The sequence below is a fragment of the Aquarana catesbeiana genome, linkage group LG04 (assembly GCF_042186555.1).
Source record: "Aquarana catesbeiana isolate 2022-GZ linkage group LG04, ASM4218655v1, whole genome shotgun sequence".
In the NCBI taxonomy this organism is placed as follows: domain Eukaryota; kingdom Metazoa; phylum Chordata; class Amphibia; order Anura; family Ranidae; genus Aquarana; species Aquarana catesbeiana.
In genome coordinates, this window is record NC_133327.1 from 17699851 (window position 1) to 17725690 (window position 25840).

Below are 25840 nucleotides of genomic sequence, written 5' to 3' on the forward strand. Positions count from 1 at the left end.
AGGACTACCAGTCCCAGCCTTCCATGTCCCCCAATACAGGAGGAGGACTACCAGTCCCAGCCTTCCATGTCCCCCAATACAGGAGGAGGACTACCAGTCCCAGCCTTCCATGTCCCCCAATACAGGAGGACTACCAGTCCCAGCCTTCCATGTCCCCCAATACAAGAGGACTACAAGTACAAGTACAACTCCCAGCCTCCCATGTCTCAGCTACTAGGAGGACTACAAGTCCCAGCCTCCCATGTAGTTCTCTTGTTCCTGAAGAACGGAAAGGCTGGGACTTGTAGTCGCCCTGTATCTGGGACATGGAAGACTGGGACTTGTAGTCCTCCTGTAGTTAGGGACAAGTCCCAGATAAAGGAGGACTATATATCTCCCCCCCCCGGTATTCTATGTCAGAGGTAATGAGTGGCCGCGCCCATAGGCGGGTCAGGCGGGGACGCGCAGTGTTGTCGGGGCCGCGCTGGGGTGACAGCGGTCGTCTTTCTCGGCAGAAGACCGGTGGTGAAGATGTCGGGGAAGCGGCTGGTGATGTTCGATTTGGGCGGAGTCCTCCTGACCCCTGGAGTACAGAGCGCCCTCCACCGCCTGGAGGACAAACTGACACTGCCGAGGTGAGCGGGGGACATGGAGGGAGTCTGGCTGCCGCGGAGGATTCTGGGAGAGGCTCAGTGCAGGTCTCTGTATACAGGACAGTATATATGGGGGGGGGGGGGGGGTGTCACCTGTTATATGGAGGTGTAGAAGTCTATAAGTATATAGGGCTACAGCCTGTCGTGCAACCAAAAAAAAAAAAAAAACACGCCAAAGAAGCGCAAATACCAATTTTTTATTTTGGCACCGAGTCACGCGCAATTGGCGACACGCGGTTTTGCGGTTTTGCGCACAGAAATATATATGTGTGTGTATATGTGTGTGTGTGTGTGTGTGTGTGTGTAAAAATACAAAAAAAAATTAAGTACAGTGTGAATATAAAGAAAAATATTAAAAAAAATGAAAGGTACAGTGTAAATATATATAAAAAGTTTTAATGTGCCTCCATCCCCCTGTGCTTGCACACAAAAGGGGAAATACAGTAAGAGATGTAAAAAATTTAAGGTAAAGTGTAAACATAAAAAAAAAAAAAAAAATCCAATAAAAAAATAATATTATATGTTTACACTTTAATTTTTTTAAAAATCTCTTTCATTGTTATCAGAAGAATGTAAACATCCCTTGTGATAGCAATAGGCAGTGACAGGTCCTCTTTACTGAGACATCTGAGGTCTATTAGACCCCAGATCTCTCCTCCACCCCTAAAAGCTGCGGATCATACCAAGATCGGCATGGTTGTTTGTTTTTTTCCAAACCAGTAATGGTTTGATTAGAACCGTGAAACTTGAGGTGAGGAAATACTCGGCTATAGACCATAGAGATGATCAGGGACGTTCCGGTCTCCAATCAGGGGATCGATGGGATGGGAGAGCCTGGGAGGGCAGCAGGAGATGGGGGACCCCCTCCTGCCGCTTGTAAAAGCAATTCTAGTGGTTATTTGGCCTCTAGGATTGCTTTTACATTAAAGTACTCCACCGGCTGAAAAAATACCAGCTTGCAGGCATTATCCCAGTATAACCACTTAAAATCCCGAGACGTACCGGTACGTTGCCTGGTAGAAGTGGTTGAAAACTTGCAGCACAGAACCACATGGTGCTGCAGCACCACGCAAATATACGTGCAGGTGCCAATGCATGGGGGTGCCCTTAAGAATTAATAGCGCCCCCCCGCATCTGCTACAAAGCAACGCGTTTCTGTGCAGGTCAGGCAACATGTTGCCAGTATTTTGTCAATGATGTATTATGTGAATGATGGGGCACGCATGCGTGATTGCGCTACCTCAGGCAGACCAATCAGATTTATCAATGGCGGGGCACGCATATATGATGGTGACAGCCTTGCCACAGAGGATGTGTGATGAATGACACCGGCTGTCATTCAAACACAGAAGACTATCGCTATCTAGTGGCAGAGAAGGGGTACTGCGGGGAGCAGGCCTACCACTGGGATTTGTCAATGGCGGGGCAAGCATGCGTGATGGTGCTAGCACAGGCAACCCAAGGATTTTATATGATAAGGTTCCCCCCCCCCAAGGAGGCAGTTCCATGACAGCCTGGCCACAGAGGGTGTGGGATGAAGGACACCGGCTGTCATTCAAACACAGAAGACTATCGCTATCTAGTGGCAGAGAAGGAGTACTGCGGGGAGCAGGCAGACCACTGGGATTTGTCAGTGGCCGGGCACACGTGTGATGGTGCTAGCACAGGCAACCCAAGGATCTTAGATGATAGAGTCCCCCCCCAGGAGGTGGTTTCATGACAGCCTGGCCACACAGGATGTGGGATAAAGGAAACCGGCCGTCATTCAAACCCAAAAGACTAGCGGCATCTAGTGGCAGAGAAGAGGTAGTGCAGGGAGCAGGCAGACCAGTAAGATTTTTCAAAGGCGGGGCACTCATCCATGATGGTGCTAGCACAGGCATCCCAAGGAATTTAGATAAGGTCCCCTGCGGGAGGCGGTTCCATGACAGCCTGGCCACAGAGGATGTGGGATGAAGGAAACCGGCCGTCATTCAAACCCAGAAGACTAGTGGCATCTAGTGGCAGAGAAGAGGTAGTGCAGGGAGCAGGCAGACCAGTAAGATTTTTCAATGGCGGGGCACGCATCCATGATGGTGCTAGTACAAGCATCCCAAGGAATTTAGATAAGGTCCCCCCCCCCGGAGGTGGTTCCATGACAACCTGGCCACAGAGGATGTGGGATGAAGGACGCCAGCTGTCATTCAACACAGAAAACTAGCGCCATCTAGTGGCGGAGAAGAGGTACTGTAGGGAGCAGGGAGACCAATAAGATTTGTCAATGGCAGGGCACATGTGTGTGATGGTGCTAGCACAGGCAGCCCAAGGATTTTTTCAGTGATGGGACCGGTGGTGTGATAGTTCTAGCACAGGGTGGCCAAAGATCTTTGTCAAAGGTTGGCGGGAAAACGCGATGGTGCTACCTCAGGCAGATGAATAAGATTTGTCAATGGTGGGGCACACATGCGCAATGGTGCTAGCACAGGCAATCCAAGGATTATAGATAAGGCCCCCCCCAGGAGGTGGTTCCATAACAGCCTGGCCACAGAAGATCCGGGATGAAGGACACCAGCTGTCGTTTAATCCCAGAAGACTAGTGGCATTTAGTGGCAGGGAGAGGTACTGCAGGGAGCAGGCAGACCAATAAGATTTGTCAATGGCGGGGCATGCATGAATGCGCAATGAAGCTAGCACAGCAAATCCAAGGATTTTAGATAAGGTCCCCAGGAGGCAGGTCCATGAAAGCCTGGCCACAGAGGGTGTGGGATGAAGGACACCGACAAGCAGCCCAAGAATTTTTTCATTGATGGGACTGGTGGTGTGATGGTCATTGGATTCTAACTCTTGCCTGGCAATGGGCAGGAATGATCTTTCGTGTGAAGAAAAGTAAATGCAATGGAAGAGTTTATTTTTTTTTTAGGGTGGCCATACATGGGTTGATTTTCGAAAGAATTTTCTTTAGAAAACCTTATCTAAGAATTTTCGTTCGTATTTCGCACCATTAGTGGGCTGCAGCAACAGCCGTTTTTCATGCACCCATCGAATTTGAGTAATCGGAAATTTTTTGAAAAACTACAGATTTTTAAATTAATAATGGGAGAATTGTGCGAGAAATGTAATCGATAAAGAAATGCGCATGTGCAAGAAAAGAAAATTCCCGGAAACAAAAGAAGATTCCCAGCCACGAAAATTCTTTTCTGTAGCAACATGAGGTGAAATTAAAGGCTTGGTTGGTCGAATTTCAAAATCAATGGTGGCACCATCAGATCACAAAACGCACAAATTTTCTGATTTTCAAAAGAAAATTCTTTTGAAATTCAACCATGTATGGCCTGCTTAAATGATCCTTTGTCCTGAGGTTTAGGTGTGTCTGTGAGACTGTTACTTGGGTATAGCTGTATTTTGTGGGTGTGCAGTGTATACAGGGAATAGGCACTGGTTCTGTTGAATCATCCCCTATGTGCAATCTTGCCATACCTACCATTCCCCATAGTGCATGTAGCCGCAAGGATAAATCATAGGTGCGTTGATACCATGCCCCCCGACTTTTCTTTTTTTTTTTTTACTGCACCCCCAGATCGGACAGGCTAGTGCCTTGGGCCTAGGTCGGGGCTCAACAAAACCCAGGTGCCGGGTCGCCATGGGAACAAAAAATGTCATCCTGGTAGAGGGGAGGGAGGAGCGCAGACACACGTCTCCTCCCTTTCTTGTTGTTGACCCGAAAGTGACGTCACTTCCAGGTCCACGTTTCCCCGTCACACTGTGATGTGCATTGCATTACATTCAGTGGAGCACAGGGGAGACATTGGGGGTCTTTTGGACCCTGGATGTCTCATTTAAAGAGAACCTGTCACCAAAAAAATGTAGATATACTGTGGCAGGTCCGCCACTCTGTGCCAGATCACGTATCTAGAACGCAAACAGACACTTCTGGGTCCTGTGCTGCCAGCGACCCGCTTCCGCTGTGATTGGACACAGCGGGAGCCAATCAGTGGGTCCGGCGGATGCAATGTCTGCCGATTGTTCGGGAGACAGGCAGAATGGCAATCTGTGTTTGTATACAAGGCAGACCACAGTTCTGTGAGAGGGTAATGTACTGATCCTGTGTTTCTGTTAAGCAGGAACATGGATCTTTACCTTCCCCAAGTCAAAGCACCCCCCCCCCCACCACAGTTAGCAAGCACTCCCTAGGAGCACGTTTAACCCTTTGCTCACCCCTGATTTTAACCCCTTCACTGCTAGTTAGTTGTCATTAGTACAGTGACAGTGCATATTTTTAGCTTTAATCACTGTATTTGTGTCACTGGTCCCTAAAAAGTGTCAGTGTCCAATTTGTCCGCTGCAATATCGCAGTCCCACTATAAGCCACTGATCGCCATTACTAGTAAAAAATACAAAAAATAAAGAAAAATATCCCATAGTTTGTAGACGCTATAACTTTTGTGCAAACCAATTATTATACGCTTACTGGGATTTTTTTTACCAAAAAAATGTAGCAGAATACACATTGGCCTAAATTGATGAAGAAATTTAGATTTTTTTACATTTTTTTTATTTGGATATGTAAAAAATATTGTTTTTTTTTTTCAAAACTGTCTGTCTTTTTTTGTTTATAGCACAAAATATAAAAAAACCACAGAGGTGATCAAATACCACTAAAAAAAGCTCTATTTGTGGGAAAAAAAATACATTCATTTTATTTGGCTATAGTGTAGTACGACCGCGCAGTTGTCAAAGTAACGCAGTGCGGTATCACAAAAAAAAGGCCTGGTTATGAAGGGAGAAAACCCGTCCGGAGCTGAAGTGGTTAACTGTAAAAAATTGAAGTTACCCAAGAACATAAAATCCCCCCTTCCCCAAAAAATAAATTAGGCCCACCCCCAGATATACACACGTACAAATGTAACTGCACTCAGCGGGGTGCCTACGCCTGAAAACATTGATTGCGATACACGTTACATGTTGCTGCACACTCCAGAATGACCGCGATAACTCTAGCACCAGACCTCCTCCATAGCAAACTGATGACCTATAGGGGGGCTTTTAAAGCATCGCCTATGGAAAATATAGGGTACTGAAGTCTGTCGCCATTTCACCAGTGCACACAAATTTAAGGTTTGGCATGTTGGGTATCTATTTACTCGGTGCAACCTCGGCTGTTATATTTTACCCCAAAAATTGGGTCATTTATTGCGTTTTTGTGCCCCCTAATCGTCTTCTTTCTTCTTTTCCTTCTGTACAAGTTTTACCAAAGATACTGAGACCTTCTCCTTCGCCTCCTCTAGAAGTTTAATCAAAAAGATACTGAGACCTTCTCCTTCGCCTCCTCTAGAAGTTTAATCAAAAAGATACTGAGACCTTCTCCTTCTCCTCCTCTACAAGTTTAATCAAAAAGATACTGAGACCTTCTCCTTCTCCTCCTCTACAAGTTTAATCAAAAAGATACTGAGACCTTCTCCTTCTCCTCCTCTACAAGTTTAATCAAAAAGATACTGAGACCTTCTCCTTCTCCTCCTCTACAAGTTTAATCAAAAAGATACTGAGACCTTCTCCTTCTCCTCCTCTACAAGTTTAATCAAAAAGATACTGAGACCTTCTCCTTCTCCTCCTCTACAAGTTTAATCAAAAAGATACTGAGACCTTCTCCTTCTCCTCCTCTACAAGTTTAATCAAAAAGATACTGAGACCTTTTAGCAGAGCCTTCTCTCTAAACCAGGGATCTCCAAACTGCGGCCCTTTGCTTGCCTTTATCCGGCCCTTGGGGCACTATTCTATCCAATGGCACCAACAGTGTGGAATCATTCTTGTTGCTGATACCAACAATGGAGCACTATTCCACCAACTGACATCAAAAGGGTACAATTCCTTCCATTGACACCAACGATGGGGCACTAGTCCTCCCATTGACACCAAAGATATGGTATTGTTTACTCCCACAGGACACCTGAACATTTTGTACTCCCAATGGCCCTAGTCCAGCCCCTCTAAAGTCTGAAGGACAGTAAATTGGCCTTTTGATTTAGAGAGTTTGGAGACCCCTGCCCTAAACAATACAGTAGTACTTACTTTTCATTGAGCAAAATAAAATTATCCTCTGATCCAACTTGGCACACTTCACCTTTCCTTTTTCACAGTTTGCAGCTGCTTTAGAAAACGACATTTTCAGAACCCACCGTAGGTTTCCTGTTATAAAAATGGTACTTTATTTTAGAAAAGTAATAAACAAACCACCAGCAGGCTCATGTCTCAATTCCTCTATCCAGAAACATATGCTTTCCACAGTGCTCAAGTGCTCCTATGTAATATACAGTTAATCTGGAAAGTATTCACAGTGCTTCACTTTTTCCACATTTTGTTATGTTACAGCCTTATTCCAAAATGGGTTAAATTCATTATTTTCCTCAAAATTCTACAAACAATACCCCATAATGAGAACGTGAAAGAAGTCTGTTTGAAATCTTTGCAAATTTATTAAAATGAAAAAAAAAACAAAAAAAAATCCCATGTATTCACAGCCTTTCCTCAATACTTTGTTGAAGCACCTTTTACAGCGTCAAGTCTTTTTGAGTATGATGCTACAAACTTGGCACAACTATTTTTGGGCAGTATCTCCTATTCTTCACTGCAGGACCTCTCAAGCTCTATCAGGTTGGATGGGGAGCGTCGGTGAACAGACATTTACAGATCTCTCCAGAGATGTTCAATCGGGTTCAAGTCTGGGCTCTGGCTGGGCCACTCAAGGACATTCACAGAGTTGTCCCGTAGCCACTCCTTTGTTATCTTGCCTGTGTGCTTAGGGTCGTTGTCCTGTTGAAAGATGAACCTTCACCCCAGTCTGAGGTCCAGAGAGCTCTGGAGCAGGTTTTCATCAAGGATGTCTCTGTACATTGCTGCACTCATGTTTCCCTCGATCCTGACTAGTCTCCCAGTTCCAGCCACTGAAAAACATTCCCACAGCATGATGCTGCCACCGCCATGCTTCACTGTAGGCATGGTATTTGCCAGGTGATGAGTGGTGCCTGGTTTCCTTCAGAAGTGATGCTTGCCATTCAGGCAAAAAGAGTTCAATCTTTGTTTCATCAGACCAGAGAATTTTGTTTCTCATGGTCAGAGAGTAGGCAGGCTGTCATGTGCCTTTTACTGAGGGGTGGCTTCCATCTGGCCTCTCTACCTTAGAGAGTGCTGCAGAGATGGTTAATCTTCTTGAAGGTTCTTCTCTCACCACAGAGAAACGCTGGAGATCTGTCAGAGTGACCATTGGGTTTTTGGTCACCTCTATGGCTAAAGCCCTTCTCCACTGATCGCTCAGTTTGGCCGGGCGGCCCGCTCTAGGAAGAGTCCTGGTGGTTCCAAACTTCTTCCGTTTATGGATGATGAAGGCCACAGTGCTTCAATGCTGCAGAACTTTTTCTGTACCCTTTCCCAGATCTGTGCCTCCATATAATCCTGTCTCGTAGGTCTACAACTCCTTGGACTTCATGGCTTGGTTTGTGCTCTGACATGCACTGTTACCTGTGGAACCTTACAGGTGTGTGCCTTTCCAAATCATGATCATTCAACTGAATTTACCACAGGTGGACTCCAATCAAGTTGCAGAAACATCTGAAGGATGATCAGTGGAAATGGGATGCTCCTGAGCTCAATTTTGAGTGTCATGGCAAAAGCTGTGAATACTTATGCCCCGTACACACAATCAGAAATTCCGCCAGCAAAAGTCGGATGTGAGCTTTTGGTCAGAAATTCCGACCGTGTGTATGCTCCATCGGACTTTTGCTGGCAAAATCCCAGCCAGCAAAATATTGAGAGCAAGTTCTCAAAAAAAAAAAAAAAAAAAAGTTCCTATCCGAAAATGCGTTCGTCTGTATGCAATTCGGACGCGCAAAAAAATCACGCATGCTGGGAAACAATTAGACGCATGCTCGGAAGCATTGAACTTCATTTTCTTGGCTCGTCGTAGTTTTGTACGTCACCGCGTTCTTGAGGTTAAAAGTTCATAGAACTTTTGTGTGATTGTGTGAGCTTGAGCGGAATTCCGTCGGGAAAACCATCCAAGTTTCCCGATCTTCGTAATTTAGTAAACTATTCGTTTTCGATATGGAAATTAGTATCCAAAAAATAATGGACAATCTTTTGTCCAATAATCTCATTGTGTGTACTAGGCTTAAAGCAGTGTAGCTTCTATGCCTGTTATGCCGCGTACACACGAGCGGAATGTCCGACAGAAAAAGTCAGACGGAAGCTTTTCATCGTCTTTTCCGATCGTGTGTGTGCCTCATCGGACTTCTTTTTTCGAAAATTCTGACGGACCTAGAAATGGAACATGTTCTAAATATTTCCGACGGAACCAATTCCTATCGGGAAAACCGCTCGTCTGTATGTTGTTCCGACGGACCAAAAACTACGCATTCTGTGAAGCAAGTACGAGACGGAAGCTATTGGGTACTGGCTATTGAACTTCCTTTTTCTAGTCCCATCCTAAGTGTTGTACGTCACCGCGTTCTGGACAATCGGACTTTAGTCGGACTTTGGGTTGACCGTGTGTAGGCAAGACCGCTTGAATGGAATTCCGTCGCAGAAACCTTCGGAGTTTATTCCGACGGCAAAACCGGACGTGTGTACGCGGCATTACATTCATGTTTCACCCGCAATATTGTAGTCTAACTCTCAACTTTTTTTAGAGGAATATGATCAGTGCAAATGAGAAGACCACCAAAAAAAAAAAAAAAAAACACCTTGTGCTTTCTGATACGTTTGATTCAGTGTGCCAGATTCACATCAATTCACATTTTATGAGGCTAAAGCAAAGATGTTTCAGAGGATATACTAATTAGGAAAACCGCGCTAAGGAACCTGGATAGAAGCAAGATGGTAGCTGCACCAATAAAACACCAATATCCGTGTAAAATAATCCAATAATTTGTAAAAGGTGCGCTTACAATCTGTATGCACAAGTGATGTCATTAAGTGAAAAAGTGTGTATGAATGAATTAAACTTGCATGAAACAAAGTTTAAAAATTAAAAATAAATAATAAAAAATAAAATAAAAAATACCTATATTGAAATATATATGAAGTGTGCATTAACGTGCCAAAACACACATGCGAAAAACACAAATATCAATCCTGGTCACAACGGTTAAACATCAATCAAGAGAAGGTGTGACACTGATAAAAATATCTGTAAATAATAAAATAAAATAATCCAAAAATAGTGAGCATAGTCCATAAACTAAAACCACAAGAAAAAGTTCATGAACATAGGGAAACACATCCACTTTCCATCAGACCGTAATCCATGTGATTGAAGAAAGAAAGGAAGGATAAATAGATGTGACTTCCAATTGCAGTGAATCCAAGAAAAAAGTGATAAAGGTGGACCCTTACCCTCGATGGTGGACCCCCCTATTAGCGAGGTCTTGCGAGCATGCAGATTTAGCCCTCTGCAGGGACCGGGTGATGATAGCGTCCACAGCAGCTGACACATCCAGCGTCTCCAATCTGGTCTGATCCAAGTCCTGTGCCTGGAGGGGGGAGAAGCGCCCACTTGCTCCCAAGGTGGTGGATAAAAAGACAAAAGGAGCTCCAATGGTGTAATGTGTACTAATGGGTTTATTGTAAAAAAGTACAACAAAAACGGAGAAAACACACTCCGTAAAAACACTCGTAAAAATCATAAAATAAAGTCGGCATATAAAATAAGCGAACGACCGTGCAGGTCATGGGGCGAACAGTGTGATGGCTTGCAATGCGTAGCCACGCCCTACATGTTTCGTCACAACGGACGTCTTCAAAGGGGCACGGGCGACGCATTGAGCCATCACCTATGTAGTGTTAAGCCTGAACCAAGCCTCGTTTTCAACTCAGCTTCGAAACGATGTTAACTTTAATCAGAAGAGTCTAAAGGGAAAAACCAAGCCTCTACCTGGTGCTCTTCCCTGGATGAATGTTGCCATAGTGACTCACTGATGCGGAAGTGCCAGAAAGAGACGGTTTAACCCTATCTGTGAGTGATGTTTCAGAGCATCCTTTTTCACAAGGTCCATGCACAAGAAATTAAAAAAAAAAAAAAAAAGTCCAGATACAAAAATGACGAAGAAAAAAATATCCAGCTTGAAGGTTCACAACATACACGTTTTCTGAGCATGAGCCCATAATCTTCTGGAATCTGGGGAAGAAAAATAAAATTCTCGCTAAGATCTGATCTTCCCAGTTTGACAGGTCACACCATTACTCGAGCATGTAAGGGCGAAGGTAAACCTCAACAGTGCCAACTGCCCAATGGGTGAGTTGATCCTGTGGCAGGTAGAGGCAGATGCTGCATAATCTGAAGATCGTGGCTTTGCTTTTACAAGTCTGAAAGTGCTTTCTGTCGATGAAGAGGAACACTGACTGGCTAAGATTGTTCAGAACAATTCTAGTCTTGTCCTTCTGGCTCAGTAGGTGCAGACGAGGGTTTTTCATAATCCCCATGATGAAATTCAAACTTGGCCAAAACAGGCCTAAAGGGCTCAACCGATCCCTTCCATCTTGAAAAAAGAGACAACAAACAATCTTCTCTACAGTAAGTATATCATTCCGAGGCCAAAAAATTAAGTCCATCTCTTAAGTACACCCAATTACACCCCATCCGCATGGACGGATTAAAAAAATGGAGCAGTAACAAGGTGGGACTTTAAATGAGTCACGCAGTCAGTACAGATAATTAATAATTGGCATTTGTTACGTGCCAGATTTGAACAGTAATACATAAACCTGATTATTATCACAGTATTTAATTTGTATACATATAAAGCTTGAATGGTACATATCCATAGGGAAGGATCATGGGTATACCACCTCTTAACTTCCCATAATTTGGAATAGATACCGGAATACATAAACAATTCATATATTGATTATACAAAGTACATGATTGGGATAAAAAATGATAAAAACACATGATTGATTTAAACGTGGTTGACCGTCATTTTGTTATGTTACAGCCTTATTCCAAAATGAATTATATTTATTAATTTCCTCAAAATTCTGCAAACAATACCCCATAATGACAACGTGAAAGAAGTTTTTTTCACATCTTTGTAAATTTATTAAAAATAAAAAACGAAAAAAATCCCATGTGCATAAGTATTCACAGCTTTTGCTCAATACTTTGTTGAAGCACCTTTGGCACCAATTACAGCCTCACGTCTTTTTGAGTATGATGCTACAAGCATGGCACACCTATTTTTTTAGCAGTTTCTCCCATTCTTCTTTGCAGGACCTCTCAAGCTCCATCAGGTTGGATTAGGAGGGTCGGTGCACAGCCATTTTCAGCTCTCTCCAGAGATGTTCAATCGGGATCAAGTCTGGGCCACTCAAGGACATTCAGAGAGCTGTCACATAGCCACTCCTTTGTTATCTTGGCTGTGTGCTTAGGGTAGTAGTCCTGTTAGAAAATGAACCTTCACCTCAATCTGAGGTCCAGAGATCTCTGGAGCAGGTTTTCATCAGGGATGTCCCTGTACATTGCTGCATTCATCTTTCCCTCGACCCTGACTAGTCCCTGCCGCTGAAAAACATTCCCACAGCGTGATGCTGCCACCACCATGCTTCACTGTAGGGATGGTATTGGCCAGGTGATGAGCGGTGCCTCGTTTCCTCCAGACATGATGCTTGCCATTCAGGCCAAAGAGTTCATTCTTTGTTTCATCACACCAGAGAATTTTGTTTATCATGGTCTGAGAGTACTTCAGGTGTCTTTTGGCAAACTCCAGGCGGGCTGTCATGTGCCTTTTACTGAGGAGTGGCTTCCGTCTGGCCACTCTACCATATAGGCCTGATTGGTGGAGTGCTGCAAAGATAGTTGTTCTTCCGAAAGGTTCTCCTCTCTCCACAGAGAAACACTAAAGCTCTGTCAGAGTGACCATCGGGTTCTTGGTCACCTCCCTGACAAATGCCCTTCTCTCCAGATCACCCAGTTTGGCTGGGTGGCCCACTTTAGAAAGAGTTCTGGTGCTTCCAAACTTCTTCCATTTACGGATGATGGAGGCCACTGTGCTCATTGGGACCTTCAATGCTGCAGAACATTTTCTGTACCCTTCCCCAGATCTGTGCCACGATACAATCCTATCTCAGAGGTCTACAGACAATTCCTTGGACTTCATGGCTTGGTTTGTGCTTTGAGATACACTGTTATCTGTGGGACCTTATATAGACAAGTGTGTGCCTTTCCAAATCATGTCCAATCAACTGAATTTACCACAGGTGGACGCCAATCTAGTTGTAGAAACATCTCAAGGATGATCAGTGGAAAGGGGATGCACCTGAGCTCCATTTTGAGTGTCATGGCAAAGGCTGTAAATACTTATGTACATAGGAATTTTTTTCTTTTTTATCTTTAATACATTTGCAAAGATGTCAAGAAAGCTTCTTTCAAGTTGTTATCATGTAGTACTGTTTGTAGAATTTTGAGGAAAATAATGAATTTTATCCATTTTGGAATAAGGCTGTAACATAACAAAATGTGGATAAAGTGAAGAGCTGTGAATACTTTCCGGATGCACTGTAGGCCAGCTGAAATGCTGCATTCTCTACCCCAGTGGTTCTCAACCTCAGTCCTCAAGAACCCCCAACAAGCCATGTTTTGGGAATTTCTCTTAGATAAGATAGCTGTCCAAAATACCAAGCCATTGACTCTAATTTAAAGCACTTGTGCAAGATAAAGGTAAAACCTGCAAATATGGCCTGTTGAGGGTACTTGAGGACTGAGGTTCAGAACCACTGCTCTACGTTGAGGACATGGAAAGAAGAAAGAAATAGCTGCACATCCAGAACTCCCGGTTGCCTTTTTATTGATCTACGCTGATGACAGATCTAGACTTCAAGAGACCCCCCCCCCCTTTATCTTCCTATTACCTCTACAGTGCAAAAATAGATTATATATTGGTGTAACAAGTGGAGGTGGGGTGTTCACAGCACAGGTCGAGAGGCTTCACAATCCTGGACATCATCGTGATCAGGGCACAGAAAGAGCCCATGTGTGCGATCAGCTGACACCCCTTGGGGAGGGACACCATGATGACTTGGGTAGGGACAATAATTCTGGGCGGAGGGGGAGATCTATCTACTCTGCTACAATATGCAATCAGAGGGTCAGCTATAGGGGGTGGATGAGATCATCGCACAGAGAGAGATGGGGGGGGGGGGGGGTGTCCTAGCCGGTCATGTCTAGCAACAGGGTGGCTGAGTGCAGATGTCGGGACACCGGATCAGCTATTTGTGCAGGGGAGGGTGGGCGGAAGGCTGGTAAGGGTGACAACTCCAGGTGGATCCATGTTAAGAAAGCAGCAGGGACCCTCTGGACATGAGCTGCACCGCTGATCGAGCTGCGCACCCTACTGCACCCCGACCCACCCGTAGTCCAGAGCGCGCGCGTGGGGGGGGGGGGTCCCGCTGTGACAGAGGGAGGAGGTGGCGAGGAGCCCTAAAATGAAATTTTAATGTGTGTTTCACTGAAATATATTACCTTTGCGGTAATATTGTGTGACATACAAAAAATTGGAACTACCTCCATTTTATTTTCTATTGTGTCTGCTTTCAGAAAATATATAATGTTTTGGGGTTTTATGTAATCTTCAGGCCTAAAATGATTTTTTTAAATGTGCAAAAAAAAAATCCCAAAACAACTCTGACAGCGCAAGGGTTAAAGGATGGGTTCACCTTCGGGAACATGTGACATGTTCTACCCGTAAGCTTTGTTAGTCAACCACATGCCGCCCGTAGTATGTCCATGGACGTCCTCGGGTTTCAGTGGTTATACCGGGATGATGCCTGCACCTACAGCCATCATCCCGGTAATATTCTTTGCAACCGCCAATTCTCTTTCATGCAGACGTGATCCGAGTGGATAATTAGCCGCTCGATCGCTTCTACGGGTGGCAGAAAAGGGTCCCACGTCCCTCCCGCCGCCGCCTCTCCCAGGCTTTTCTGCCCCATCGCGGAGGCCGGGAGTGATGTGACCGGCGGTGATGGTTGCCCTGTACAGAGAGAGAGGAACTGACATCGTTCCCCTCTCTCTGTAACCCCCGGAAAGCGGGAGCGATGAGTAGTTCCTGACTTCCGGTTCCGCCTCTTTGTTTACCTGGCCACCAGCGGCCAGGAAAGCAGCTGGTCGGATCGATCTGTGTCTGATCGGTTGCGTGGGAGGCTAGAGGAGAGATTTGGGCTCTAATAGACCCCAGATCTCCCTATAAAGAGGACCTGTCATCCCTTGTGATAGCAATAAAGCACCGCACATGTAAGGTATTGTCGCGAACATTAGAGTGAGAGCAATAATTCTAGCACCAGACCTCCAGTGCAACTCTAAACTGGTAACCTGTTAAGGTGTTTAAAGCGTCGCCTATAGAGAATTTTAAGCACCGTAGTTTGCCACCATTCTACCATTGCAGACACAATTTTAAAACGTGACATGTTGGGTATCTATTTACCCGGCGTAACATCATCCTATACATTGTACAAAAAAAAATTGGGCTAATGTTTTACTGTTTTTTTTCTTTTTTATTAATGTGTTTGTTTTTTTTTCAAATACCATTGTGCAAATACCATGTGACAAAACAATTGCAACACCCACCATTTTATCCTATAGGGTCTCTGCTTAAAAAATATATATATATGTTTGGGGGTTCTAGCAAATTTGTTAAAAAAGAGAACAGGCTATAAGAGGGGTACCTCGTCCATATGAAATATTACTAGAAAACTTAAAGTGGAACTTCAGTCATTTTTTCATCTTTCCATCTATTAAATCTTCTGCCCTTGTTGTTATTTTAACTTTAAATAGTAAAAACATTTTTTTTTTTCTGCCAGTAAATACCTTATAAAGCCCACTTCCTGTTTCTTGTCTGCTAAAAAGCCTAGGCTTATGACATCATGCACATGGGGGATGAGTCATACGGTGGCCGAAGAGAGCTGCAGGGCTGGAGGTGTGCCTCTGTGTGTCTGTGTAAATCCAGGAAGTGAACAGCCAGCAGCTTCAGCTGCCCACAGTTAAAATGGATGCAGCCAGATTCAGTGGGGGGAGATTTCTGCAGCATATTTGGCAAGTACAGAATCACATTATATTTAAAATAATATGCAAAGTGGTTGGAGGGAAGCTTCAGAATGGCAAAGATGTTTTTATTACAAATTATCTGAGTAGAATGCAGTTCCCCTTTAACAGATTTTAGGACTTTACTGGTACAAAGTGAGAAACGGCCACACATTTATAGTAAAAATAACAATATTTATTAAAAAAAATATGTAAAAAGCATCAATAAAACCACGTACTGATATTTTCATAGGACAATATCTGCCATATATTGAAAAGCCAACATGTCTTTGCTAAATATTCCAAGAGGTCGACGCGACAGTATACTCTGTCCGCATTACCTGCTGTACCACCATCTTTGTGTAACGCCCATGGGATGACACGCCTAACTTCTTTGCTGTCAAAACATTATTGAGGTCCTGAGGAAGCGACTATGCGAAACGCGTCGACCTCTTGGAATGCGAAACGCGTCGACCTCTTGGAATATTTAGCAAAGACATGGTGATCCAAAATATGGTGAATATTGTCCTATGAAAATATCAGTACGTGGCTTTATTGATGCTTTTTACATATTTTTGTAATATATATATATCTATATATTTGTAATATTGTTATTTTTACTATGAATGTGTGGCCGTTCCTCACTTGGTACCACTAAAGTCCAAAATCTGTTAATCTGTTGAGATTTCTAGTAATTTTCTAGTAAAAAAATGTAGTTTTTTACTCGTAGGAGCTAAGTGTCAAAAATGGATGGAAAGTGGTTAAAAAATAAATAAAAACTGGCTCCTAAACTTTTTTAGCTGGCTCCTAGATTCAAAGCAAAGTTGGACTTGATGGACTTTTGTGTCTTTTTTCAACCTCACCTACTATGTAACTATGTAACTAAGTCAAGCCCTGTTTTAAACAAAAGACGTGGCCTGTCATATCTTCAATATTGGTGCCAAAATGTCACAATTTCTGCCAGGGTATGCAAACTTTTGAGCACAACTGTATATAAATAATGAACTTTATATGTGTGTGTCCATATATAAAAAGACTTTTCTTTACAAAAAAAAAAAAAAAATCCTTGTTTTGTGTTGTGTCGGCAGCGGTTTCTTCTTGAAAGTATTTGTGAAGAGCGGTGAGGATGGACCTTTGCCCCGGGCAGAGAGAGGACAAATCCCGTTCTCCCAGGTAATACAAAGCTGTAATTATTCAAATGAATTGCTGTATTATGACTCCGCACTATAGATCCAGGGGCCCCCAAATTGCGGCCTGCGGGCCACGTCCAGCCCACTACAAGATTTTATCCGGCTCCCACCCGGCGTCAGCGGCAAGTCCTCAAAATGCACTGATCAATAACAAAATTATCAAACACCCTCCTGTTCGGTTCGCAGCAAAACATGCGAACAGGCAAAAAATTCAGCAGAACACACGAACACCATTAAAGTCTATGGGACACGAACATGAATAATCAAAAGTGCTAATTTTAAAAGCTTATTTGAAAGTTATTGTCCTAAAAAGTGTTTGGGGACCCAGGTCCTACCCAGGGGACATGGATCAATGCAAAAAAAATTTTTAAAAACTGCTTTTTTTTTCAGGAGCAGTGATTTTTTTTTAATGCTTAAAGTGAAACAATAAAAATGAAATATTCCTTTAAATATCGTGCCTGGGGGGTGTCTATAGTATGCCTGTAAAGTGGCGCATGTTTCCTGTGTTTAGAATAGTACCGCAGCAAAATGTCATTTCCAAAGGAAAAATTGTCATTTAAAATTTGATCACGGCTATTAATGAATTGTCGGGTCTCGGCAGTATAGATAAAAATCATTGAAAAAAAAAGCATGGGATCCCCCCCCCCAGTCCATTACCAGGCCCTTTGGGTCTGGTATGAATATTAAGGGGAACCCCGAACCAAAATAAAAAAAAAATTGCGTGAGGGTCCCCCTAAAGTCCATACCAGGCCCTTCAGTCTGATACAGAAATTAAGGGGAACCCTGCGCCAATTTAAAAAAAAAATGGCGTAGCCCCCCCCCAAAAAAAATCCATACCAGACCCTCCAGGTCTGGTATGGATTTTAAGGGGAACCCTGTGCCAAAATTTTAAAAAAAAATGGCGTAGGGGTCCCCCCCAAAATCCATACCGGACTCTTATCCGAGCACGCAACCTGGCAGGCCACAGGAAAAGAGGGGGGGAACGAGAGAGCGCCCCCCTCCTGAACCGTACCAGGCCACATGCCCTCAACATGGGGAGGGTGCTTTGGGGTAGCCGCCCAAAGCACCTTGTCCCCATGTTGATGGGGACAAGGGCCTCATCCCCACAACCCTTGCCCGGTGGTTGTGGGGGTCTGTGGGCGGGTGGCTTATCGGAATCTGGAAGCCCTCTTCAACAAGGGAACCCCCAGATCCCCCCCCCCCCGTGTGAAATGGTAACGGTACAAGTACCCCTACCATTTCCCAAAATGTGTCAAAATGTTAAAAAAGACAAGACACAGCTTGGGACAAGTCCTTTATTAAAAAATAAATAAATAAAATTGTCCCACGATCTCCATTCATCTTCTTCTATCGCGCCTTGAGGCGATTCAGTTCGCAATTGCAGCGCTTTACAAATCATTCATTCATTCATTCATTCTATCACGCCGCCCACCGCCCGACGGACCAGAGAAAAAAAAAATCCGCAACTGAACCACCTGCATGTGACGCTCCTTCGCTTGTGACAGTTCTTATATAACTGAGGGCGGGGCCACCCGATGACGTAACCAGGTGACCCCGCCCCCTCTAACGCCATGGCACGATATTTAAAGGAATATTTCATTTTTATTGTTTCACTTTAAGCATTAAAAAAATCACTGCTCCCGAAAAAACGGCCATTTAAAAAAAAAAAAATTTGCATTGATCCATGTCCCCTGGGGCAGGACCCGGGTCCCCAAACACTTTTTATGACAATAACTTGCATATAAGCCTTTAAAATTAGCACTTTTGTTTTTTTATATTATAGTCCTATAGACTTTAACGGTGTTCCGGCAGCTTTCGAATTTGCCGGGAACACCGCATATTGTTCGCTGTTTGGCGAACAGGTGAACACCCGATGTTCAAGTCAAACTTACGTTCGACTCGAACTTCGGGCTCATCTCTACTGATTAACAATAAAAGTAGTTGTAAAGCCTTAAATGCACCTAGTGAAGGGACTATCCTCAGGTGATACGCAGAGATGAAAGACATCCTCCTGCAAAGGTTGTACCTGTTTATCTGCAGTCTTCTCTTCTCTATAGCCATTCAAAATGCTGAATTTATAAAGCTTGTCAGAGAGTTCAGAATAAAAGGGGGCGGAGAGCTGTAGTTTACACTCTGCAGAGCTCAGTGAGGAGAGTTGTGAGAGCTGATTGGAGGGAAGAGACACACACCCCTCTACACAGCACACAGGAACAGAGCTGAAGCTGAGGCTGTCAATCACAGGCTGTGTGCTGGAGCGCCCTCCCCTGTCACTTTTTTTTTTTTTTTTTTTTTTTATCTTGGTGCCATGAAAACTTGTCAGAAGTTATTCATGCTAATTGCAGAGGAAGTAGGCAGCAGACAGAAATTACATTGAGACCGGGTTCACACGTATGCGAATTTGGATGAGGGTTTCCCGCATACAATTTGCATGACCGGCTCTCTATAGAGCCGATTCACACATCTCCGGGGCAGCTGCGGCCCGAATTGCAGAAAGGTCCTGTGTGTCTTCTGGTCCATTTCAGATGTGAATTCAGCCAAAACTTCACACCAGATTTGCACCTTAAAAACAGTGAATGGGGACACACCGGACCCCTTGCTGTGAGCCGCAGCCGCAGCGTATGTGAACCCAGCCTTAGTGCTCTAGATTGAGGCAAGTACACACCATAGGGGGATATGCTATAATATGTCTGAGGTTTACGTCTCAGCTTGATGTAAGTGGGGATTTTGATGGGGACCCTGATGTAATGAGGGGCTCTGATGGGGATTCTCATTAAGAGGGAGGGCTCTGTTAAGGGACCCTAATGTAGTGGGAGACTCTTTTAAGGGACCCTGATGTAGTGGGAGACTCTTTTAAGGGACCCTGATGTAGTGGGAGACTCTTTTAAGGGACCCTGATGTAAGGAGGGGCTCTTATAGAGACCCTGATGTAAAGGAGGACTCCTATGGCAGACTCTGATGTAAGGGAAACTCTAAGATCCTGATGCAAGTGGGGACCCTGATGTAAAGGAGAACTCTAATGAAGACACTGATGTAAAGGAGGACTCCTATGGCAGACCCTGATGCAAGTGGGGACTCTGATGGGGACCCTGATGTAAGGAGGGGCTCTGATGGGGACCCTGATGCAAGTGGGGACTCTGATGGGGACCCTGATGCAAGGGGGTCTCTGTTAAGGGACCCTGATGTAAGGAGGAGCTCTGATGGGGACCCTGATGTAAAGGAGAACTCCTATGGCAGACTCTGATGTAAGGGGAGTTCTGATAGGGACCCTGATATAAGGGGGGACTCCTGTGGCAGACTCTCATGTAAGGGGAACTCTGAGACCATGATGCAAGTGGGGACCCTGATGTAAAGGAGAACTCTGATGGAGACACTGGTGTAAAGGAGGATTCCTATGGCAGACCCTGATGCAAGTGGGGACTCTGATGGGGACCCTGATGCAAGTGGGGACTCTGATAAGGGACCCTGATGTAAGGAGGGGCTCTGATGGGGACCCTGATGTAAAGGAGGACTCCTATGGCAGACCCTGATGCAAGTGGGAACTCTGCTGGGGACCCTGATGTAAGGGAGGGGGGGGGCTCTGATGGGGACCCTGATGCAAATGGGGACCCTGATGCAAAGGGGACTCTGATAAGGGGCCCTGATGTAAGGAGGGGCTCTGATGGGGACCCTGATGTAAAGGAGGACTGCTATGGCAGACCCTGATGCAAGTGGGGATTCTGATGGGGACCCTGATGCAAGTGGGAACTCTGATGGGGATCCTGATTTAGGGGGGGTCTCTGATGGGGACCCTGATGTAAGGAGGGCTCTGATGGGGACCCTGATGCAAGTGGGAACTCTGTTGGGGACCCTGATGTAAGGGAAGGGGGGGCTCTGATGGAGACCCTGATGCAAGTGGGGACTCTGATGGGGATCCTGATGCAAGGGGGACTCTGTCAAGGGACCCTGATGTAAGGAAGGGCTCTGATGGGGACCCTGATGTAAAGGAGGACTCCTATGGCAGACTCTGATGTAAGGGGAGTCTCAAATGGGGACTCTGATGTAAAGAAGGACTTGTATGACAGACTTTGATATAAGGGGGGCTCTGAAGGGGATCCTAATGTAAAGAGGGACTCCTAAGCTAGGCTCTGATTAAAAGTGGGACTCTGGTAGGGATCCAGAGTCAGGGGGACTCTGACAGGGCTTTTTATGGCCTGCAATTATTTGTAAATTATACAGTGTAGCCCTTGTACTGAAAATTTTGGAGACCTTTGATCTAAATAACCATTAGTTAAACCCTAACAATGAACCTCTCTTTTTTTACTCCCTTTTGATCTGTTAAAGTTACCATTGTTTTTTTAGGAAGTTTTTTTGCACTTAAAAAAAAAAATCCAATCTGTTGATTCTGCCAGAAATTCATAGCTGTCTTGTGCCCCCTACACACTTCCTGTGCTATGTCAAGCCAAGTCCTTAGTCTGTATCTTGGGGACTACAGAATGATTAGACTTTATGGTATGTAGATGGAGTAGCTGAACACCAAGCGAACAGCTGACTACACAGATGAAACACACATATACTCGCTAAACGAATCCATCCAGCCTGTGATTGGACAGTGAAAGGAGAAGCAGCAGACTAATGAGGTCATCTCTCTGTGGCTCTGCTCTTTCCTCCTATCCGCATGTTCTTTGAGCACTGCAGCATAACTGATTGGCTGTTTGTGCTGATTCTACCTCCACCAAATTGAGCTTTGCTGTAGAGCGACAGAAAGGGGCTTACAGTACATCAGAAGTCACACTTTTTTGTTCTTGTCAGTTTGTTTCAGAAATGAACAAGGAATGCCAGGCGTTCGCCAAAGAGTCCGGGGCCACCCTTCCCGAGTCCTTCTCCCTGGAGCCCGCCTTCCAAGACCTCTATCAGAATGGTGGCATCAATAAGCCCATGCTGAAAGCTGCTATGGCCCTTAGACAGCACGGTAAGATCAGCTGGTTTTATGAAATATCTGAAATGTGAATTTTCTGTAATCATTCCTCCTTTTTATTGTCTTTCTTTTTTTTTTTTTTTTTCTTTAATGTTTTATTAACATTTTTTTTTTCCATACAAATGACGGAGCAGATATGAAGAACCAATATGTGACCTCTGACATTAGGTGATGGTTAGCACACTGTGTGGCTTTCATCAGATTTCCAGTGATGGCTCTGTTTCCTGGAAAGGTTTCCAGATGTCCGAATTTTTTAAGTGTTTTTTAAAGCTTGTCCACATTTGGTGGTATGTATTATAGTCAACCTTTTGAGGAATGGTTACCTCTTCCATCAGATGGAAGATGGATCAGCATGCAATATCCATTCTACTACCAATGGTGGTCCAGGATCTTGGGATCAGGCTCTTGGCCGCATTAAGGAGATGTGGAAGTAATGATTTCTTGTACATAGCAGAGGTGTATTATGGAATAAGAGGAGCTAAGGGTCCTGTGGGAGGGTCACAGTGGTGATTTTTGTTATTTAGGTCCATAAGTTGTTCCCAATAGAGCAGGGATCCTCAAACTACGGCCCTCCAGCTGTTGTGGAACTACACATCCCATGAGGCATTGTAAAACTCTGACATTTACAGACATGACTAGGCATGATGGGAATTGTGGTTCCTGAACAACTGGAGGGCCATAGTTTGAATACCCCTGCAATAGAGTTTAATGCTTGAGTACTGCTGCTAAATATGGGAGGGTGCTGTCAGCCAGTCCTCATCTTCAACATAACAGGAAGGTGTGAGTGTCCTATCTACTTGGGCACATTGGGTCCCCGCCTACTTAGGAGCCTGGGTTCCTTTCCTACTTATGGATCGTACCTTCTTTGGAGCATTTCATCCAGCCGTACTTTGGAGCACTGGGTTCCTACCTACACATAAGAGCACTGGGTCCCTACTGACTTGGGAGCACTGGATCTCTATCTGCTTGGGAGCACTGGATCTCTATCTGCTTGGGAGCACTGGATCTCTATCTGCTTGGGAGCACTGGATCTCTATCTGCTTGGGAGCACTGGATCTCTATCTGCTTGGGAGCACTGGATCTCTATCTGCTTGGGAGCACTGGATCTCTATCTGCTTGGGAGCACTGGATCTCTATCTGCTTGGGAGCACTGGATCTCTATCTGCTTGGGAGCACTGGATCTCTATCTGCTTGTGAGCACCGGATCTCTATCTGCTTGGTAGCATCGGGTCCCTCTTTGTGTAGGAGCACTAGGTTGTTATTTGTGTAGGAGCACTAGGTCGTTATTTGTGTAGGAGCACTAGGTCGTTATTTGTGTAGGAGCACTGGGTCTCTATTTGTGTAGGTGTACCAAGTCCCGGTTTGCTTAGGAGCACTGAGTTCCTGTCTGCTTAGGAGCATTGGGTCCCTACCTACTTTGGAGCATTGGATCTCTATCTGATTGGGGGCACTGAGTCCCTATTTGTGTAGGAGCACTGGGTCCCTATTTGTGTAGGAGCACTGGGTCCCTATTTGTGTAGGAGCACTGGGTCCCTATTGGTGTAGGAGCACTGGGTCCCTATTTTTGTAGGAGAACTGGGTCCCTATTGGTGTAGGAGCACTGGGTCCCTACTTGTGTAGGAGCACTGGGTCCCTATTTGTGTAGGAGAACTGGGTCCCTACTTGTGTAGGAGCACTGGGTCCCTACTTGTGTAGGAGCACTGGGTCCCTATTTGTGTAGGAGCACTAGGTCCCTATTGGTGTAGGAGCACTGGGTCCCTATTGGTGTAGGAGCACTGGGTCCCTATTGGTGTAGGAGCACTGGGTCCCTACTTGTGTAGGAGCACTGGGTCCCTACTTGTGTAGGAGCACTGGGTCCCTACTTGTGTAGGAGCACTAGGTCCCTATTTGCGTAGGCATACCAAGTCCCTCTATGCTTAGGAGCATTGGGTCCCTATTTGCTTTGGAGCATTGTGTCCCTACCTACTTTGAAGCACTGGGTCCCAACTACTTAGGAACACTCTGTCTCTATCTGCTTGGGAGTACCGAGTCTCTATTTGTTTAGGAACAATGAGTTCCTCTATGCTTAGGAGCACTGTGTCCATTTTATTCTTAGGAGCTTTGGATCCCTCTATGCTCAGCAGCTGTGGGTCTCTATTTGCTTAGGACCCTTGTGCCAGGAGTTTGAAATTGCTCTTCTAAATATTAGTATTTATAGAAGAGCTGCGGGTTGTCAATATAAAAATAATTATAATTTTTTTCCCTTTTTAAGAATGTATTTGAACAATAAATAAAACCATTTCCACATGTGTCGTTTTTGGGGGAGGAATTAAGCTAGATCCATTTGTTGATAAGAACTAAATAATACTTTGACTCAAACGAAAAAAAAAAAGTATTTTAAGTTCTTAATCAGATGATACAGGCAATTAAATACATCCCTTGGTCCTCAATTAACAGAAGAATTTTGGTTCAGTGTTCCTCAGAGGTGGTTCCTGTTCACAATGGGCCAGGCCTGAGCCTTACCACTAATTCACCTTTATGGAAATTGAGCTTATTCATTGAGAATGAACGATGCATTGGAAGTGAGCCATGATCAATAGAAATGTCAGATGTCCTTTCCCATTGTACGGCTTGTAGAAAGGAAGTGTGGATATCAGTTGTGTACGAAGGAAAGGAAATGTTCCCATCAGTTCAGGAAGGTGTTCTTTATGGTGCTAGCAGTGAATCCGTGGGGCGCTCTACTACAGGGGTCTCCAAACTTTCTAAACAAAGGGCCAGTTTACTGTCCTTAAAGTGGAAGTAAACCCTCCTGTCGTTTTCAGCCAAGGAAGCTACCATCTTGGCCTCTATTTAATTGACAACTGCCATGATGCAGCGCATGTGATCAGTTAACCACTTAAGCCCCGGACCATTTGGCTGGCTAAAGACCAGAGCACTTTTTGCGATTCGGCACTGCGTCACTTTAACTGACAATTGCGCGGTCGTGCGACGTTGCTCCCAAACAAAATTGACATCCTTTTTTTCCCACAAATAGAGATGTCTTTTGGTGGTATTTGATCACCTCTGCGGTTTTTATTTTTTGCGCTATAAACAAAAATAGAGCAACAATTTTGAAAAAAACGCATTTTTTTTTTTTTATTTTTGCTATAATAAATATCCCCAAAAATATATAAAAAAAAAAATAACATTTTTTTTCTCAGTTTAGGCCAATACGTATTCTTCTACATATTTTTGGTAAAAAAAAAATTGCAAAAAGCGTTTATTGATTGGTTTGCGCAAAAGTTATAGCGTCTACAAAATAGAGGTTAGTTTTATGGCATTTTTATTAATATTTTTTTTTTTTTACTAGTAATGGCGGCGATCTGCGATTTTTATCGTGACTGCGACATTATGGCGGACACATCGGACAATTTTGACACATTTTTGGGACCATTGTCATTTTTACAGCGATCAGTGTTATAAAATTGCACTGATTACTGTAAAAATGACACTGGCAGTGAAGGGGTTAACCACTAGCTGGCTGGGAAGGGGTTAAATGTGTCCTAGGGATTGATTCTAACTGTTAGGGGGCGTGGCTACGAGTGACACATGACTGATCACAGGGATCAGTGACAGTGTCACTAAGTGCCAGTTCACACTAGACGTGGCACGACTTGCAGGTCGCCTCACCGAGGCGATCCGGCACACGACAGCCGGGGCGACTTGCAAGACGACTTCTGTATAGAAGTCTATGCAAGTCACCCCCAAAGTAGTACAGGAACCTTTCTTCTAAGTCGGAGCGACTTGCGTCGCTCCGATTAGAACGGTTCCATTATACAGAACGGGAGGAGACTTGTCAGGCGGCTAGGTCGCCTGACAAGTCGCCCCCGTGTGAACCGGCTCTTAGCAGAACGGGGAGATGCTTGTTTACATTAGCATTTCCCAGTTCTTCAGCTCCATGAGACGATCGCGGGTATCCACTCAGAAATCGAGTCCGCGGGACCCGCGATCCTACTCACGGAGCTCACGGCAGGGTCGCGCGCGCGCCGCCAGTGGAGCGCACTCG

The 25840-nt window shown here is 44.7% G+C and overlaps 1 protein-coding gene across 1 annotated transcript in view; it reads left to right on the plus strand.

The window, feature by feature from the left end:
- Positions 1-424: 424 nt before the first annotated feature.
- The window catches only part of EPHX2 (epoxide hydrolase 2), a 154315-nt gene continuing 128899 nt past the window's right edge, over positions 425-25840 (plus strand). The window contains exons 1-3 of the mRNA XM_073624886.1: positions 425-614; positions 16761-16845; positions 21651-21810. Coding sequence (XP_073480987.1) covers positions 511-614; positions 16761-16845; positions 21651-21810 — 349 coding nt within the window. The 5' untranslated portion in view covers positions 425-510. The remainder of the gene's footprint in view (positions 615-16760; positions 16846-21650; positions 21811-25840) is intronic.